This window comes from Caloenas nicobarica, chromosome 5 (genome assembly GCF_036013445.1).
Source record: "Caloenas nicobarica isolate bCalNic1 chromosome 5, bCalNic1.hap1, whole genome shotgun sequence".
In the NCBI taxonomy this organism is placed as follows: Eukaryota; Metazoa; Chordata; class Aves; order Columbiformes; family Columbidae; genus Caloenas; species Caloenas nicobarica.
In genome coordinates this window covers 55,942,817-55,962,796 of record NC_088249.1, presented here as the reverse complement: position 1 = coordinate 55,962,796, position 19,980 = coordinate 55,942,817, and the positions used below count along the sequence as shown (strand labels likewise).

The following is a 19,980-nucleotide window of genomic DNA, read 5'->3' as shown; positions in this document are numbered from 1 at the left end:
CTCACCTCCTGGCCCCTGCTGCTCCCTGACACCGGGATTGTCAGAGGACAGAAGATAATGGCTAGTTGCGAAGCGGTGACTGAAAGTAAATATGCTTCGAGTGGAACCTGAAAGCAAGGAGAAGGGAGTTTTCCAAGCAATTGTGGGCAATTACCTCTAAACCGCCTTCTCAAACCTTCCAGCGCCAAGAACAAAAACACCTCTAAATCACTTGCTGCCCACTGCTCTCTGATCCTTGCTGCCACGTTAGTTTGTTTATTTTGGAAATGTTCTGGTGCAGTAAGGACTGCTGATAAATCAAGAAGATGCTTTAAAGGATGAAGGCAAAGAAACTGCGTCTGAAAGGGAGATGTCAACTTGTTGGAAGTTAAGTATTTTACCCACGTGATACTTGGAGTGCTGCCTGATCTCTCAGTATCAGTAGTCTTGTGCACAGAACATTCCTTGCTGTCTTCAAAAAATAAACTAATACCTTGTCATTTCAAGGTCACTGGAAAACAGGGATGACAAGACACTCTTCTGATGAACATGCAAATGTATGGTTTTTTAAATTAATGGTTAACCGATGTCATCTTATAAAGCTGACAGCTTGGTAGTCATCAGAAAATTCTTTCTCATCACTCATGGCAAAGGAGCAGAATGACATATCAAATTTAACAACCCAGAGCTATGACTTGTCATCAGAAGTTTGTTCAACACACCACATGGCCATTACATCCAGATGAGCTGCCAAATATCAAAGGAAAGTAAGAAAGTAATTTTGTCTTTTTACACATGGTTAGTCTAAATCTCTAAATTGGAAGTTGCCATGTAAATTGTTCTGAGAGTATCTAATTGAAAACATTTTTAATTTCAAGTCTTAAAAAAAATAAAGTCACAGCTGCAATAAGTATGGTAATATTAATGAAAGCATATCTGGCACTCATTCAAAATCACTTCCTTCCTCAGTGCTGTGAAAAGAAAAATCGCTCCCCAATGGAAATTCAACATTTTCACAGAAGTAAAATTACTCTTCTCTGTAAAAATGGGCTTTCATCATTTGCATTAAATGTAATTAAATAATGTAATTAAATTGTTGCAGTAACTAGTGTATCTCTGCATGCTACTTGGCTCCAGGAACGCTCAGCTTGTATTTGCAAGCCAGATTGAAAAGAACTGTACTCATAGCAGAATTTTGCAATGTCATATCAGGCTAAAATGTTTGTTCAGGTTTTCAAAAAACTTCACAGAACAAGTGGTGTACAGATACATGAAAACAGACCAGCAGATGTGACTGTGAGACATTACAAAATGGCAAGCAAAATTTAATAAAAACTTTAAATAAACAGGTAGCAATATGTCCTTATGAAGGACATTGAATCAAAAATAAATAAGAACACAAGAAAGAGAAGACAAAGCAATTTGTAAGTGATCTCTGCTACACAGAAGGATTACATTTATCCCAGTGAATAAACGACTTCGTTGTCTTTTATATACAATGTAAAGTTAATAGCAATACAAAATGTTGTTAATGGTTCTTATTTTGCTATTTATAATGATGAAATAGTGATGAAGTTGTATTTGGTACTGTAAGAGAAAGGCGTTTATAATATTAACAACTGGAGCCAAACATCATGGAAGTTAATGGAAGGATACCTATTGCTTGAAATGGCAGGCAGATAATTTAGGGTCCAACCTACCATCCCCAAACTATATTAATACCTCAATTTCAGTGGGGAAAAAAAGGAAAAAGGAAAAGAAAAGGGACTTTGCATTCATCATTTTACATGAACACTTTCTATTACCTCCATATACTCAGCTTTGTACTGGATTTATCGAGAAATGCTGCCATGAAACAATTTCTACTACTGTGCCCATGTTTCTAGATGCATAGATTATAAAACAAGAGGTTCTGTTCCCATCAAATCTCTATAATTCTCTCCAACTAAGAAAAGCAATTTCCTGCATGCTTGGTCCTACCTGACGTATAGATGCTGACAGGCAAGCACTGCGTTATCGCCGGCTGATACTTGAGCTCAGACTAACCTCATGGACCAGAGTGCCAAGGATTCATTTTATCTCAGGTTGGCTTGTTCAATCTAATTCGTGTCAGTTCCCACAGATAACTCAAATACTTTTGTTGTTATTAGTTAATTAGGCATTACGCCAAAAACCAAAAGGTCTTTAAAAGGTATACTGCACGCACATCATTTACAAGCTACAGGATCTGAAAACTTTTACCTGCAGGTGACATATGGGCAGGAACTAAGAAACGATCTGTCTGGAGACCTGGGCATGCTGAATTCTGCAGAGCCTCTTCCTCGGTGGAAAGGCACCCATCTCCTTGAATGTCTCACAGCATCCAGGGAATTACTAGCAACACTTGCAGGGAACAGAGATACCATTTCATCCTACCAACGTGTCACCTCACTGCTTTGAAGGTACCCAGGAAAAAGTGTGGTGATCCCAGCAATACTTCTTATTCTGTGGAGACAGGCTTTCAGCAGAGCCATTTCATTGTTTATTAAACTAACTAAAAGAAACTCAGAAGAGCCCTGTACCTGCTCAGTTTTGTGCTGAATTAAACTGGTCCCAGCATCTTCAAACCTGAGCAGCACAACAGCAGGAAAGCCACATCTGTGAGCTGCCCCAGCTGAGCTCAGTCACAGCCCTTAGTTAATATCCCTCCATCCTACTGCATCTTAAACTTATTTTGCACTTCCCTTTGGCTCCAAGCTAGATGAAGCAAAACACACATGCAGCCAGAGGATGAGCAGCAATCACCCTGCAGAGGTCCCAAAGCAGCCAAGGGCTCCCTTATGTGGAAAAACGTGTGATCAGCTTAACTAGTGAAATATGCTGTTCCACTATATCTACCTACAAATAGCTCACCAGGCCGACATTCTATTCCAGAACAAAAGTGACTTTGACTTTTCACCCCACACTCTGATAATTGTTCTGGAACGAAATGAGTTTTTATTCCAGAGTAGAGCTGCCCATCAGGGAACCATTGCAGCACAGATAACTGCATCAGAATAAGCTATGGCAGTATATGAAAGAAAATTTCCCATTGTAGAAAGCCTCACATCTCAGAACTGCTGAGATGTTATCTCTGACCTACTTTGCTCAAAGTACCACAGAGATATCTCCACACAGGCATCCCATTATTTGTTGAAATCAACAAGTACTTTTGTGCTACACAGAATTAGCACAAGGGAAAAAAAAAGAGAGTAGATGAGGATGATAGGTAGAAAGAAGTGTTCTTTCTGTAGCATTTGCAGTACAGCAATTGATTTCACAACCATGCTCCTCCAAGCAATGTAGTTCATTCAGCAGACCACCAACTCCCATCAAAGAGTCATTCTTAGCTTAAAATCAGCATGCCCGTAACAGAAACAAATGAACGGAAAAGAGCAGAATAGTTCTTTAGAAACAGCCCAGCTGTCTCGTGCATCCGACACTCCCACATACAAATGTTTGCACTGAAGGGGGAAAAAGTGCCAACCCTGAAGCTGAATACCACTGTTAAAAATGGCCATCAAAACCCAACTACAGACCATGAAAACAGCGTAACCAAAGACACCACGCATGTTCCCAGAGAAGACCACACCAAAAAGAAGACACTTCTGGAGTTCTTACAAGATTTTCAAAAGCAACGCTCCTAACAAAGAATTTTACAAGGCAATAAAACACTTTACTAGGTAATTAAATTGTCCTCATTTGGCTTTTGCTAACTGCACAGTTTATTACAAGGACAGCTGTCCCCGAGGTTTAACAAACTCTGGGTTCAATATGAGAAACATTACCATATTTATTTGCTTCTCTGAAACCTAATGAAGTCTTGAGAGGGTTTGAGAGGCAAATTTAGAACAAACTGATCTAAGGAGAACAAAGTAGTAAGTATTCCAGTAAACGGTGTGGTATAACATTACAGGAAGGGTCACTTTTACCTTAAGAGCACAGTTAATCTCAAGTCAGAAAGTCCATTCTGGTGCAAACTGTTGCAAAATTTAGCTCAGTTAGTGCAGATATAAAATTTGCTACCATTTATGGGACAATAATGTCTGTTTCTCTGATCCATAGAAATTAAAATCTTGTTCAACTGACAATATAGAAGGTTTAGTATGTAATGGCACCTCTCTACCATAAGATACTATTTCTTATCTAAGTTCTGCACCTTTGATAAGCTACTGAGTGAAAGAGGAAAGAAAGGAAGAGAAAGGAAGAGAAAGGAAGAGAAAGGAAGAGAAAGGAAGAGAAAGGAAGAGAAAGGAAGAGAAAGGAAGAGAAAGGAAGAGAAAGGAAGAGAAAGGAAGAGAAAGGAAGAGAAAGGAAGAGAGAGGAAGAGAGAGGAAGAGAGAGGAAGAGAGAGGAAGAGAGAGGAAGAGAGAGGAAGAGAGAGGAAGAGAGAGGAAGAGAGAGGAAGAGAGAGGAAGAGAGAGGAAGAGAGAGGAAGAGAGAGGAAGAGAGAGGAAGAGAGAGGAAGAGAGAGGAAGAGAGAGGAAGAGAGAGGAAGAGAGAGGAAGAGAGAGGAAGAGAGAGGAAGAGAGAGGAAGAGAGAGGAAGAGAGAGGAAGAGAGAGGAAGAGAGAGGAAGAGAGAGGAAGAGAGAGGAAGAGAGAGGAAGAGAGAGGAAGAGAGAGGAAGAGAGAGGAAGAGAGAGGAAGAGAGAGGAAGAGAAAGGAAGAGAGATTGTTTTCTCTGATTGAAATTTTTTTTAAATTATGCTAAATCAAATTCTTCAGTCAGACTGGAAAGAAATCTAGTTTCATCTTAAAAATTTTCTATCCAGACCCTGAGAAAAAGACAGTAAAGAGAGAGAGATATTACTAATGCTTTTAATATTTATTAGAAAACCACTATTAAAAGAATACCAATAGAAAAAAATAATTCTCCATCTGAAATCACTTATGGTAGCCTATCTACTTGCAGAAGCAAGATAAAAAAGGTCTGTCATTAATGAAGCCTTAACATTTAATCAATGCAATTTTCAGTTTCTAAAAATAAATTCAGTAGCTGTAACCACACAAAAAAATTCCACCAGTTGCAAACCGGAGGCAGAGACTCTGAAACCTGCATTTCTTGCAGCATGATTAGTTAGTCCAGTAAATATCTGCCATCACCTTGTAGATAGATGTGACCACCAACTAGTGAAATTATAGGGCAGACAAAAAGTATTGCATGTGCATCATACTTCACGGAGAAATGAATGATGAATAAGATTTTGTTTGTTTAAGAGTAGGACACTGGCTGGTTTGGGTTTTTGTCTTTTTCCAGAGGTAGATACACAAAGGCATCTTAGGTTTTGGGCTTTAGACATGAAACCTTAAGTACTCTGCCACTGAGTAGAATTCCCAACCTGAAAAGAGCCAACTGCATTCCAGTGCCAGTAGGTTTCAGTTCATGTCCTCCACTCGTTTTTCTCCTTGTGCTAATTCTGTGTAGCACATACCCATCAATACTCAGGGAATGAAGCCTTTTGCTATTGAGGCTTATGAATCCCTGATAAATCAAATTTGACTTAACGATCTGCGTAACAAGAAAATTTAAATATTGCTGTTCTCTATAAATCGTGGACGTGTTAGCAACCTGGAAGGAGATCTACGAGAGACAATATTGAACAAGGGTTACCCAAGCTTCCCTCTTGGAAACCCTGAGGAAAAGTATACACGTACCCTCATTAGGGGGCCAACAAGCACAGGCCATATGAGCATAGAACTAAGTAATGGCCGGTTTCCTTAGCATTTATTTCTGATGGTTAAATTCTTTGAAGTCTAACAATACAGAAACGGAATTGTAATTTTTTCCCTATGGCTGTGATACCTGAAGTGTCTCCGTCCCTTCTGGATTCTGTCATCTTTAATAAGAAAGCACAGACCACATTGTACAACCTTGAAATGTTCTTCTATACCTAATCACCAATTTTAATGAATCCTGCAGAAACACAGTATCTTTGAAATTACTATATTCAAACTTAGCTGAAATTAGTTAACAGGTTTCAAATTTATTATTAAGACTGTCAGGTTTAAGCAAAATTATGTACAGAGCAATAGACTGGAACGGTATAAGCTTTACTTCAGTAGGAACCAAGGCTGAAGACCTTAACTATTCATGGCAGAAGGAACAAGCCTCTCTGGCTTCCCCACAGCACTGAACTGCAGCCAGTTACCTTTCTCCCTCCTGTTAGGCTAGCATTGCAAATTCTGATGTTTTTATCCCCAAACACAAGTGAAAGATATCAATTATTTACTAAAAAATCCAAAACAACAACCTTTGTTCTCTTGAGCACAATTTAACATGGAGACCATCATGCTATGATTTGCAGTATATATACATGCAATAGATCATATTCATCTACCATGATATATGGTGCTGCTGTTGCTGTTAAGATACGACTCAACCAACGGTGCCTGTTCTTCCGAATGTTTCATTCTGCGTGTTCTTGTGCGACTGTCCACATTGGACTGAACCATTAATGGCTCCTGGCGCTTTTTTTTCTGCTTCTGTTCCAGCAATGCTCGCTGAGGAAAAGACAAAGAAAAGCATCTGTTACCGGACTCCAAACAGTAGCAATCTATGATGAAAAATAACGCATATCTTCACACCTCCAGTTTTCCAGTGGCAGCATTTGGCAAGTGGGATATTGGAATACTGGGTTATAGGAAATCTTTCTAAAAAAGCACAACCAATCCACTGCTAAAACACCTTCTGCTGAAAACAGCAAATAATTAAAATAGATCTTTCTGAGCTGTCTACCAGCTGTCAGAGCTTGCTTGGAAATAACTCCTGGGAAAACAACAGTGTGAGAGAACAGGCTGTGAAGCAATGGGAGGTTATGCAGGGGCAAGAGGCAGGGATGCCAACTGAAGTTTCTGTAAATTAAAAGCAGGTAATCTGCAAACTAGAATCAAGTGATAATGCTGTACATGAGCCTAATTTAACAACTATACAAGATGAACTTTAATTAAACACTTCAATTTCTCAGCTAGACCTGCTGAAAAACAAAACCTCCAGCATTGAATGGCACCATAGGCAGCTCTGTCTTTGAGTCCTCTTCCACAACCTCGGAGAACTGAACTGTTAATTTTACTTATCTGTTACCTTACCATTTCCCTGGTCCTGTACAGTGATTTTTTTTTTTTGCTTTTAGAAAGGAGATGGAGTAAAGCTGAAGGACAAGAGTGGATATTGGACTCTTTCAGCTCCATGAGTTCTGTGGAACACCTCAACATGACTTCAAAAAGATCAGAATCTAGTGCAGGATTATGGCATACATAGAAAGCATATGAGTTGGAAAATAGAATGCTGGTAGACATGCAAGCTGATAAAACAATGGCAAAAGAAATGTATAGAAAATCATAAAATTAAACTCATAGCTTTAACTATAAACGTGACAAAGTTTCATGAAAAGGGGACCACAGAAAAATCAAAGGAAAAGAAGAAACTTCGAACCCCATTAAAACTTGATGGCAAAATTCCCTGAGATTTCATGGGACAGATTCTGAATCAGTTTCTTGTATGCGTCCTGTAGGAATACAGTAGCAAAATAGGCAACACAGCACATAGTGCTGCCAGTTTACGGCCACAAGTGCTAAATCCATGGAACGAAAAGGAAAATATGTAAGAACTTCATGGTAAACCTCGGTTGGCTGGCACGTCTGCCAGAACCTCTTATCCTTTCTAGTCCATCAAAGGGGTAACAAATACACTCTAAGTCAGCTTAAAACAAGTCCAAGGCAGTGAAAATGAGAATCACTCAGACCACAGTCATAAGGAAAATTTTAATGGAAGTCAGACTTCTAAGTAAGCTGCAACCCACAGACTTCTCTTTTGCATTCCCTAATCAGAGGATGTAATTTTCCATCAATTACCATATATATCTGGCAGTGATTTCGTTACTCCAAGATCTAGACTTTAGAGAGCAAGTAGGTCCCCCACCAAAATCTTACCTGCCTGTCAAGCTTCTGCTGGCGCAGGCTGCTCCCCTCATCATCCAGAACACTGCAAAGACAAAGAGTATGTCATTGGAACAAATCTGTCACTCAAAACAACACCTAACAACAACCGCTGGAGCAAACTTTTGCAGGAGTTGTCCATATGGAACTACCACTATGTTCCATGGAAGTTTGCCCACCCTAACCTGCAAAAGTTGGCTCAAGAGAATTTAAATGCAGTCCATGAAAAACTTGGGTTGTCATAAAATTCAATAAAAATACATATTCAGCCACTTTACAAAGAAACGCAAAATCCACAGCAAGGAGGTTTGATTGAAAACTTGCATATAAAGCATATAAAAAGTGAGGAGTGTAAGAAAGCTGCTTAGCGACTCAGCAATATTTAAAATTACAGAAACTTAAAAATATGGAAAATTAACTGTCCAGTCTTTTGCACACTGAAAACCAGAATTTGTTCCTGAACATCTGAAAAGTCATACTGATTGTCATGCCCTTCAATTTTAGAGACTGGCAACACAAACAGTATTGTGCATTGCCATATTTTTTTCTGCTAATTGTTGCTAGTTGGGAGATTAGCTCCTACACATGAAATCACTTTCATTAATTAGATGTTAAAAACTAATGGTATTGGAATCAGAAAATTATTTTTGTGAAGTATTTTATAAAACTACTGACTACACTTCTGGAGAACAAAGGTCTCTATTGTAAGAACTTTATGGTTAAACATTGAGCATAGATAATTAAATCTTTTAAACTGTAATGTATAATCTACAAGGAAAATACTTCTATACAACACGATTTGCCTCTTACAAGCAGAATTCATTTTCTCTTACAACACATTTTTATAAAAGATTAGCCCCTTTTTTATAAGCACTCTTAACAATCAAAAATAAAAAAGAAGAAATCCAGGACAAACTAATCTGGATTCTGACCCACATAAAACCAAATTGCATTGCAATGGAAGTTTCATTAAAAATGTGACTCCCCATGTATTAATAGAAACTCTTTAGGAAACAGCAACATCATAGTAGAGTTGGATAGGATGGCTAATAAAGGCATGCAGGCCGCCTTTCCAATGCCAGCATTATCAAAGACCGATAATTACGCGTTATTGATAGCATCAGCCTTTTACAATTTATAGTCAGGTTGTATGTTACAAAAAGCTGATGTCCCACAGAATGAAACTATGCTGTACAAGTATCTTGGGTAAGAAATTACACAGTCTCTCGCAGAGATAATGCATTACCTATAGTCCACCAAAAAAAAAGAAAGAAAAAACCCTCACACTCACAAAAATGTTCTGCTTTACACCAAGCATTCTTTGTTCAATAAATTACAGAAACAAGTGATAAAAAGAAGACACATTCCTCCACGGTGAACAATACCAGTTTTGTTTCAAGAGTGCTCACTACAGCTGCAATACATATTAGCTTCACTGCTAGAAACTAAACCTACCCAAATATATATCTTTGGCCAAACAATTGAGTAAAAGACACCTAAGTATAAAGTTTCAGGCTTAATGGCCTGAACAAATCGTCCTCATTAAAGACAATGCTTGAAAAAAGCCAAAACCATGTAATGATGCTAATACAGACCATAAGAACTGCAGGAGCAGCAATGCACAGACAGCTGTAATACCCAGAGAGGTCAAGAGCCAGTATCGCTCCACCCCACCAGTCGTTTGCAGAAAACTCTGATCTCATCTTCTGCTTTATAAATCAGACTATGCTGACTCCCTCAGATATGTTAAATGAGCTATATATACACATCTCAGACATTCCCATAAACCACCAGTTCAGTAATTATCTTTACGTAAATATAATGGCTTTCAGTGTTAGGCGGGATTGGCTGTAATTCTAAATTCTGTACCACAGACAAGGTGTCTAAGCGCTCCAGACGACTCGAGCTTCCTCTGCTTTCCCATCACGCCGTATCCTGGCAGAACACACCGCACGGAGCAAGGGAGCAGGGAGATGTCCTCAGTCGGGTTCTAAACCTCACCTGTGGCTCCCGGAGAAGCCACCACAAGCTAAACTCAGGTTCAGGCAAACAAGCACAGCTCCCTCATGTCTCTTTATGCCCAACCTTACCAGGATAAACATGGCAGTTTAAGCAACACCATAGCAAACGCCAGTCAGAGGGAGGGTGTGATTTGCATCGACTCAGCATTCCACCAATGCAAAGCAACTATCAGACACACCAAAGGACTGCCAAAAAAACGAACCTCCATCCAAAAAACTGTGGATGCTGTAATGCTAAAACACCTCTCCATATTGCCCTTCTACTGCAAGACGTTGTTTTTGAAGCCTCTGAACACATGCGATCAAAGCTGACACCAAAAGCAGCATTCCTTGAAAACCAGCTCACAAGCTCGTCTGGAACTTCCAGGAACCTCCCGCATCCACAGTTTCTGGATGGAGGTTCTCACTTTGTATTTTATAAAGTCCTGGGTTGTTTTCCACAATCCTTGTGTAAATATGCATTAACGACAAGCCTTGCGTTATTTAAGTCATAACACTCAACGACTAAAATTGAACTCCAGCTTTCTTCAGTGATAACAAGGTTCAGCAGAATACAGTTATTTCAACAATTCTCACCCCCTCCAGATCACTGTACTTGGACGAGAATGCCTTACTCCCACTAAACAGACACACCACTCTTTTGAACCCTCCACAGTGTAAAAAAGGCCTTAAAAGTAATCTCATTACCACCAACTCTGTCTATTTTAACAGTTTTTCAACGCCAGTATCAGTGAAAAGCTGCAGTTCTGCCTTAATGCCTATATAATTGTTATGCAAGTCCAAACGAAAAGAGGATCCAATTTAGCCCACGTGTTCACAGAATCATAGAATTATAGGATGGTTTGAGTTGGAAGGGACCTTAAAGATCATCTAGTTCCAATCTCCCTGCTATGGGAGCAACCATGCTGCTCAAAGCCCCGTCCAACCTGGCCTTGAACACTCCCAGGGATGGGGCATCCACAGCTTCTCTGGGCAGCCTGTGCCAGTGTCTCACCACCCTCATGGTGAAGAATTTCTTCCTTGTATCTAATCTAAATCAACCCTCTTCCAGTTTAACGCCATTACCCCTTGTCCTATCACTACACGCCCTTGTAAAAAGTCCCTCTCCAGCTTTCTTGTAGCTCCCCTTTAGGTACTGAAAGGCCACAATAAGGTCTCCCTGGAGCCTTCTCTTCTCCAGGCTGAATAACCCAACTCTTAGCCTGTCTTCATAGGAGAGATGTTCCATCCCCCTGATTATCTTCGTTGCTCTCCTGCTAGAATAGCAGAGCATTCTAGTTCAAGACCATGTACTTTGTTAATATTTTCTACAGGACTGATGGACTTCGGAGTTGCTGATTAGCGGCCAATATTTCACACTCCCTGATTTTCAACGGAAGAACTCTCCTAAGACTGAGTGACTCCCAAGATTTGCCAGTAAGAGACATCAGGTTTTTAATAACTAACTAACTAAATACATTGATAGACAAATGAATAAATAATAAGCTTTGTTCCTGTAGCAATTCCATTGAGCCCTCACTCCTGCTGCCTTTAAAGACACCTGCAGTAGACTCAGAGATGCAAATGTGTAACCCCCACTGACCCTTTCTCACACTTCAGTGACACCTCGCAGAAACACTTAGCAGACAATCACACCACAGCGTCTGGCAGTCCACGCGCTCTGAGAGATGCTCCAGGGTCCAAGAGCTGAAATGCAGAGAACCTATCCTGTTCCTTCTTTGGAAAACACAAAAGTCGAGGAGCAGAAGCACAGCCACTGCCCTTCCTGGTCTTTGAAAAAGAACAGAAATCAATTGCTTTTTCCTCTGTGAGACTTGTGCATATGGTGAGGATCCAGCTTATCCTGCCCCATTTCAGAAGTGACCAGGGTTTCGTTGCTCAGTGGTCCAAATAACGGGGACGGTCAGAGACTAAAGGCCCAGTACGGTGGAAAAACCATGGTTGTAACGTGGCAGGACAGCTGTGGGAAACAATCTCAGAGAGAGCAAGGCTGTTAGAACAATTCTGCTGATGTGTTTGATGGGATGCTAGAAAATCCCGGCAGCAGCATGAAACTCAGTCAGCCTTAACAGAGAAATATAATTTTGAATTATTGAAGAGAATGCATACCTATTAGCAATCTGCTGAGCATGCTGAAGCATCCTGAAGATCCAGCAAGGTTCACTCTTACTCCCATTTGATCAAGTATCATGTATCCACTTGGCATCTTGGCTATGGCTTAGACCCCATTTAAAACAAAGGGCAATTTTACATTATCTATAATATCAAAACCAGCACTTCAGGTTTGCAGTAATAGTCTTGTCCAAACTCAGTTAACAAATCAGAGCTTATGTATATTTCCTCCAAGGAAGACCCATTCATCTGTTTGTAACTCGAGCAACCAACCCATTAGAGCTTACTGGATGTTGGGCTTAAGAAGTCAAGCCTATAGCTACATATCTTAAAGATTCATATTAGCAGCCTGGACCACGGCTCACAGAGACCTAAGTATTAAATTTAAATAGCATATTTTCACCTTTTAAACATGGCATTTGATACAAATATCCCCATCTCCTATTTTCTAAAGGGAAATACTTTAAATGAACCTTTTTGTCAAAGTATTACTTTCATATACTGCTGCATGTCATAACAAAGATAAAAATATAAGCAAGAATTTTAGTATTCTAAGGTCTTTGTGATCTATATTCCTTAAAAATCACTAGAAAGAAACCCAAGATCAATCAGGTTTTAGGGATGAAGCTTCGTGATTACATGAAACTCCACAACAAACTTCTGAGATGAAAGCAAGAGCTTCTATAAATCAACCTCTTGCTACATTTTACTGCAATTCCACATGGACTGATTTCGATGTAAGTAAAATTGGGAAAGCCTTAATTCAAATAACAACACATTTCAGAGCAAGTACTTCACTTTTACTGTTTGAACATGCAAACTGCTCACATTTCAGTACGCCATTGCAAGAAAAAATAACCAAGAAGAAATGTTTTCAATTAGAATGTGCAAGTTGCATGTAGTCACTGATTATAATTATTTTTTTAAAGGAAAAAGTCTGACACAGTAAAGCAGCTCTATTGTTTCTGCCTGAAAGCAAGACAATGTTTTTGTTCCTTCCTGCTTCATAAAGGAACACTTTCCATGACAATACCTTTTTTACCAGGACAAAGGTCCAAAATCACATCTATCACATCTCTGCAGCCCAGCACTCACGGCAGTGAGAAGTGTTCCTGGTCAAACACGCAAAGACACATACTGCCACTAAACTTTCACACATGTTTAAAAATGTCACCTTTGCACCTCTTTCTGCTGCTTCATGATAAAACATTACTAACAGCAGCACCCAAAAACTCCACATGAAATCAGGGACTTTGCACAAGCAAAATAAATGTTCATAGTCAGGGAAAAATCCTGAAACAAACAGTTCACATTATAAAAAGATGAGGAATTAGATAAGAAAATATTACATCCATTTACAACACCAAACCAGAGGCAGTGGAAAATTAGAGGAGATATTTTAATCTCAAGTTTCTTCTGCCATATTGTCAACTGCAATTCAAAAACAATGGGTGATCAAACCAGATAGAAAGAAAAAAATATGTACCATGGAAGACTAATCTTCAAGATCGCCCGGATCTTTTCCATGTGACTCTTGCTGTGAATAAAGATGGTATGTTGCTATGTTAAGAGAAGCAGGTTATGGGATCTTTTAGAACAAGGCTGACTCAAAAGGACTAGAATGGGTGTAATATGCCATTTGAACATTACGAAGTCTAAAAACATACAAAAATAAAATTCCTGCAAAGGAATTGGCTTATTGGATACCATCTGTCATATTCACCAAATTACACTTCTCTATAATATCTATACTTCCATAAAGTCTCTGTAGTTCAATAAAACCCAACTGCTCTGGATAGTGTTTCTGTTAAGCTTTTAGGACCAAGCTTTCCAGCAGAACAGATGAAATGCTGCTGTAAAAGTACCGTACCGTGAAACAGGGTCAGGGACCTGCAGGCTGAATTCACGCTGCGGAGGGAATGGCACACATTTAGGTTCTTCAAAGAAGAGAAATTTGACCAATTGCTAACCAGTGAACCAGCAATCTCTACGAAGTCCCAACACCTGCAAGTCCCCACACAAAATAAGGTTGGCTCCCCTATGTATGCTATATGCTGAGTTCACCAGAAGCCTCTTGGGTGAAGATTATTATATCAGACACACACCCTAATCAAAGACTTTTAAACGAAACTAATCACTCCAAAAGACTGTGAGGGCTCCTCTCATGCTGGGAATCATCAAGGTTTTCTGACTCCAAAGCAGTTGCTCCATCATCTGATTTAGAGTAAAAACTGCAGCTGCTATCTTTATAGTTAAATGAGTAACTTCTTTCCCGGGCCATCTAAGCCAGGAAAAGTCTGGCCGTCTTCTTCATGGAGGAGCAGCCCAAGGACATTCAATCCTAGTTTGCTCTTCTACAGCCAAGTGCAGCAACAGCAGAAGCTCTTGGATTTCTCCCATGCCACATTCATACGGTAGAGAGGGCAAGAGCCGACCACTACTGGTGCACTACCAGTTACCAGTGCACTGACCAGTACAGCACAGACATCGCAGCTGCTGCAGAAATGAAGATTGCGTTTCTCCATGTGAAACTTCGGAGGAATAAAATTGTTTCACTGTGACTCTCACACAGTAAATAAAAGCATGCGGGTCCAAGAATGCAGCATTGCTTCCCCTGCCTGTGCAGCTCTTCTGAAGACTCTTGAAAGGACTAAAAGAGATAAAGCAAGCGGACAGGGATAAAAAGGCAGGAATATGAACAAAGATATTTGTATTAGAATTATCAGCATCAAGTCAGCCAAAGAAACAAGAAGATGCCAAGGATCATATGCTGTGCCAGTGAGCCAAATGGCATTAAAGGTAATGTCTGCAGGGCAGATGGCTGAGAGCAGAGATTGAAATTTTAGTCGCACAAATAATTACAGAACCAAATGCTTTGTTTTCTTTCCAAATCCCGTCTGGCAAAGTAGCTTAAAAATCTTCCTGAATTTCTGGTCCTACTTGCTTCAAGGAAGTTTATCTAAATGTCCATTGTACATTAAGATCTATGGCACTCATTATGTCCATCTAACAGTTCTGGTTTGGGGATTTGAAAAGAACAAAACCAACTTTTTAGTACTCTATATTTTTCCAGTAAGAGAATACAGAACACACATTTGTTAATATTTTTCTCTTCCATCCCTCCTCAGTCATATGATAAGTATTTGCACCCAGGCAAGAGAGAACATATTTATCAACAACCTGGAGGAGACAACTGAGTGCACCCTTGTCACATTTGCAGAGATGACACCAAGTTGGGGGGACCAGTCAATATACTTGGGGGTGGAGCTGCCATCCAGAGGAACACCGATGGGCCCGAGGAATGGGTCAACAGGAGCCCTACGGAATTTAACAAGGACAAACGCAAAGCCCTGTGCCCCACACCGATACAGGCTGAGGACCATTGCGCCAAGCAGGACCTGGGTTCTTGGTGGACAGTGAGATGGACATGATCCAGCAGCACGTCTTGGCAGCAAAGGCAGCCAACAGCATCCTGCACTGCATTGACAGGAGCACGGCCATCAGATCGAGGGAAGTGATTAACAAACATCCTTCCTTTCTCTGCACTTGTGAGACCCTATATAGAAAACCACATCCAGTTTTGAGCCCCCCGATACAAGAAAGATGTTGATCATATTGAGCAAGCCCAAAGGAGGGTAACTAAGGAGGCCTGGGAGCTGGAGTGCTTGTACTGTGAGGAGAGGTTGAGGGAGCTGGTCTTGTTCAGCCTGGAAAAAGGACGATTTTGGAGAGACCTAATCATTGACTTGTAATACCAGGCACCCAGAAAGGTTGTGCAGTTTCCATCCTTGGCGTTTTCAAGACCCAGATGAATAAAGCCCTGAGCAAGCTGGTCTGACCTACAGCTGACTGTGCTGTGAGCAGGACACTGGACTGGAGAACTCCAGAGGACCCTTCCAGATTCTGTGAATAGTGTCCTTGCTTTGGATGTCATACAGAACTAAAACATCAGTGTCCCAGCTGAGCTAAATGGCAGATTATACAGGCAGATTAACTGAAAGAAAATGTAACAACAGGAACACACATTCATAGGTTTTCTTAATTCCATGTAGATAATTGTTAAGTTCAACTGCAGCCAAATCCTCAGGATGACCACACAATTGTATTTTTGTTCTGTTTTAATTAGCACAGTTCATCAAAATAGATCTCCAATTGTTATGACTTCAGGGGTATGTGAAACCAACAGAAATTGTAGAAATCTAGTCTAAATATTTCACTCAGAATGAGTTTTTTTAAAAAATAAATCAACAGAGTCAGGTAAAAATGCATTGAAAGATGGGTGTATTACAGGATATATATAACCAAGCACTGGCCAAGGGCAAACAGCCCGACAAACTCTCAGTGCTGAAGGGAACAACAGGAGCTCTACTGATACTGTAGATATGCTTTGTATTAATGAGATCCAGCTTTGAGTTCAATCAGAAAACTGCTATTCACCTTCCAAGAACAAAACCAAAGTCACTGCGAAAAAGAAACTACAGTTTAGGATGTGAAATGTATAGGCTGACAGCTTTCAATGAGGATGGTAAGAAGCCAGGAAAAGATCTAATAAGAGGAAAAGCAAAACTATTCCCTAAAGCACATTGCATGTTTTAAATAACCTGAACTATGGGACTGCTGCTATTGCCTTGGAAAGATCAGTTGAACTATTATAATATTGATACAGATTTGTTCTCTGCAGTTACACAGGGGTGAATAAGATAGCACACAGCAGTAAATTGCAGGTAATGAAAATAACACCTAAGGGAAGAGTGGGCTATTTCTTGCCCTTCCTCAACCCAAACAAACTCTGAGTGCAATGTTAAAAAGAAAATCTATGTCCTGAAAGAGGTGAATTTACTAAATATGATTGATGAAGCACAAACATACAATAGCCTTTGGATATTATGTGAGCTATGCCAAAATTATATTTAAAGTAGATAGATGAGAAGTGCCTGAACAGGAGCAAATTGGGAAGGAAAAAACCACAAACAAAACCAAACAAAACAACAAACTTGACCTGGAGATACACTACCTGCAATGCAGATGGATCCAGATGAGAAATGACATGACTTTCAGGAAGCGCATTTATTGAAAACACATCACTGCCAGCCACAGCAAAGATCCAGCCAAACTGTCAGATTTCTCTCTCAGTACCAAACTTGTACCAACCTCAGTCATTAAAAAAGTAAAATACATGCACAAAAAAACCCAACTCATTAACGTGCGAAGCACCCGACCACAACAAACAACAAAAATTAGGGAGAAGTATTGTCTGGATGGGGAGATTGGTCTTACATACACTGTAGAACAGGAGTCCTCTGCCTGGACCTCCAAGGACCAGGACAACTCTTCCACTCCAGTACTGCTGCACTGGTAAAGATGTCACCTAGGACAGACCTCTGTGATTCTGATATGGAAAAGACCGTGAAACCAATCAAGAGAAAACCTGCGTAAGATGACTGCTGGCTTCTTTCCCTCCCTCTCTTACACCTGTTCTATGAAACATGGTTTTCTCCAGTTGACGGCATACTGGACCTACATTACATCAAACAGTATAACCTTCCAAGACACCTGTAAAATGGGATTAACTAGTCTTAGCACCTCTTGGAAATACCTTTGTGATGTAAGAACGAATCACTACAGTACAGTAACTAACCTAAAAACAATGCTGGCCTTCCAAATACTAGTATTATCGTGAAGTGTTTAGCAAACAAAAGACTGATCCCAAGGAGAGGGTCACTGTTGCAGGTGTTCAGAGAGGCTTCTCCTGCAGTAGGCGTGTGAACACAGCACACATATGTACATCAAATACACTGCTGCTCAAAGAGATACCTGAGGTAATACACCAGTGCAGCAACTTATCAACAGATCCCACGGCCTACCAATGTGTTTAGGACAGGATAGGAAAGAGATGCAGTTGTATTTGTTAGATTTTTAAAGGAACAGTAAAATTAAGCTATCAGTTTATTGAAAATGTGAAGGCAAAAGCTGCTTTAACAATCAAAACTGAAGACAAATACAGTAAGAATTACAACTCTGATAGGAGACGTGAGTGAACAGCCAAGCTCCTTTTTCCATTTTACAGGCGGTTTTACGGTTTCTATAGAATACAGTTTCTAAGGGAAGACATGTCACTTCACGATAAACACTAACCTTGAAACAAAATATTTTGTCACTTCTTCCCCCCACACATGCTATCTTTATAATACAATCTAGTATTCATTTGCTGGAACTGAAGAAAGCAGATTTTTCATTTTGGTTTGAGTTCATTCTCTGGAATTACCTTCTGTATAAGCAGCAAATTCTGACAACCCTGGACAACCTTTTCAGTGGAAAAAGGAGTTTGTCAGACCCTGATGCCTGAGTATATGATACAGATTTCAAGACTGGTAAGATGTTGATGGCTGGAAAAAGTAACAAACATCATTTGGCCTAGATTGGTACCCAATAATGAAAACTAAGTCATTACTCCTAACGGCACTCTATGCAGATGGGGCATTTATTCCGTACAGTCTGATCCCCATACTTGGGCCCTGATCCCAAACAATGCTAATTGAGTCTCATGAAAGTGTTCCCACTCATTTCACATGGCATAAAAATATACACGTGTATGAACCCTTTCAGGTCAGGACTTTTAACGATAAACTCCTGGAGACAGAGAATTGTTTTCACAATGTGCATATACAGTGCCTGCATGAAAGAGACTCTTTTTCTGAGGGAGTCTTCCAAGTACTAATACAATCTTAGAAAAGCGTAGCAACAACAAAGTTGGGATGGGGACTCTTTTCCTTTTTTTTTTTTTTTTCCTTTAATGAGACAGAGATGTTCACTCCTTTCTAAAACATAGTAATGTCTACAGCACTCAGAGATAATTTCAAAAGAACCTACACATCTAATCTTTTGTAATTTATCATATCGCTCTGAAAAGATGATCTTGTGAGTAAGCAACCTGAAGAGCATTATTCTCCATTGCAGAGTCACCTCCCTCAACCTGCTGGTCACGCTTCTTGTTGTTGTGCAGCCCAGGATAGGGTTGGTTTTCTGGGCTGTGAACACACATTCCTGGCTCATGTCCAGTTTTTCATCCACAGGTACCCCCAAGTTCTTCTCCGCAAGGCTGCTCTGAATCACTTCATCCCCCAGCCTGTCTTGATACTGGGGGATGCCCTGGCCCAGGTGCAGGACCTTGCACTTGGCATTGTTGAGCCTCACAAGCTTCACGTGGTCCTACTTCTCAAGTATGTCCAGGTCCCTCTGAACGGCATCCCATCCCTCAGGTGTGTCAACTACACCACTCAGCTTGGTGTCATCCACAAACTTGCTGAGGGTCACTCGATCCCACTGTCTGTGTTGTTGATGAAGATACTAAACAGCACTGGTCCCAGTATGGACCCCCGAGGGACACCACTCATCACTGATCTCCATCTCGACACTGAGCCATTGACCACTACCCTCTGGATGTGCCCATCCTGCCAGTTCCTCATCCACCAAACAGTCCACCTATCGAATCCATATCTCTCTTATCAGCATTTTTTTTTCTTTTTGCTACGTTAAGTGATTTGCTCCACATCTGTGTGTATTTACCAGCCAAGGAAGCTGAACTACTACAGGCAAATTTCTGCCTGTGTCAGTTTCCAGCTTTCTCTAGTAAAAATAATAGTAGAAAGAAAAAAAAAAAAACACCAGGAAGGAAAAGCATAACAAGGAATAATACTATACAGAATCTCATGTCATACGACATATTAGGAAAAGGAAAGAATACTTAGGAAAAGGAACAAATACTTTTTGACACATTTTAGGAAAAAACCTAACTTGAGCCATTATACCATTATTATACCATTATACCATTATTATTATACCATTATACCATATTTCTGTATTCTGACCATATTTCATTTAATCCCAAATGTGCTGGCAGGCATTTTTGTGTTT

At 40.1% G+C, this 19,980-nt stretch overlaps 1 protein-coding gene across 8 annotated transcripts in view; it reads right to left on the bottom strand.

The window, feature by feature from the left end:
- TUB (TUB bipartite transcription factor) overlaps window positions 1-19,980 on the bottom strand; it is a 92,007-nt gene that overhangs the window by 53,260 nt on the left and 18,767 nt on the right. For 7 of the 8 annotated variants that reach the window (XM_065635948.1, XM_065635947.1, XM_065635946.1 and 4 more), the window contains exons 2-3: window positions 7,928-7,979; window positions 6,337-6,499 (exon numbers count right to left, since the gene is read on the bottom strand). In XM_065635948.1, coding sequence (XP_065492020.1) covers window positions 6,337-6,499; window positions 7,928-7,979 — 215 coding nt within the window. Of the gene's footprint in view, window positions 1-6,336; window positions 6,500-7,927; window positions 7,980-19,980 lie in introns of those variants that run through there. The other variant, XM_065635953.1, reaches the window with a different exon arrangement.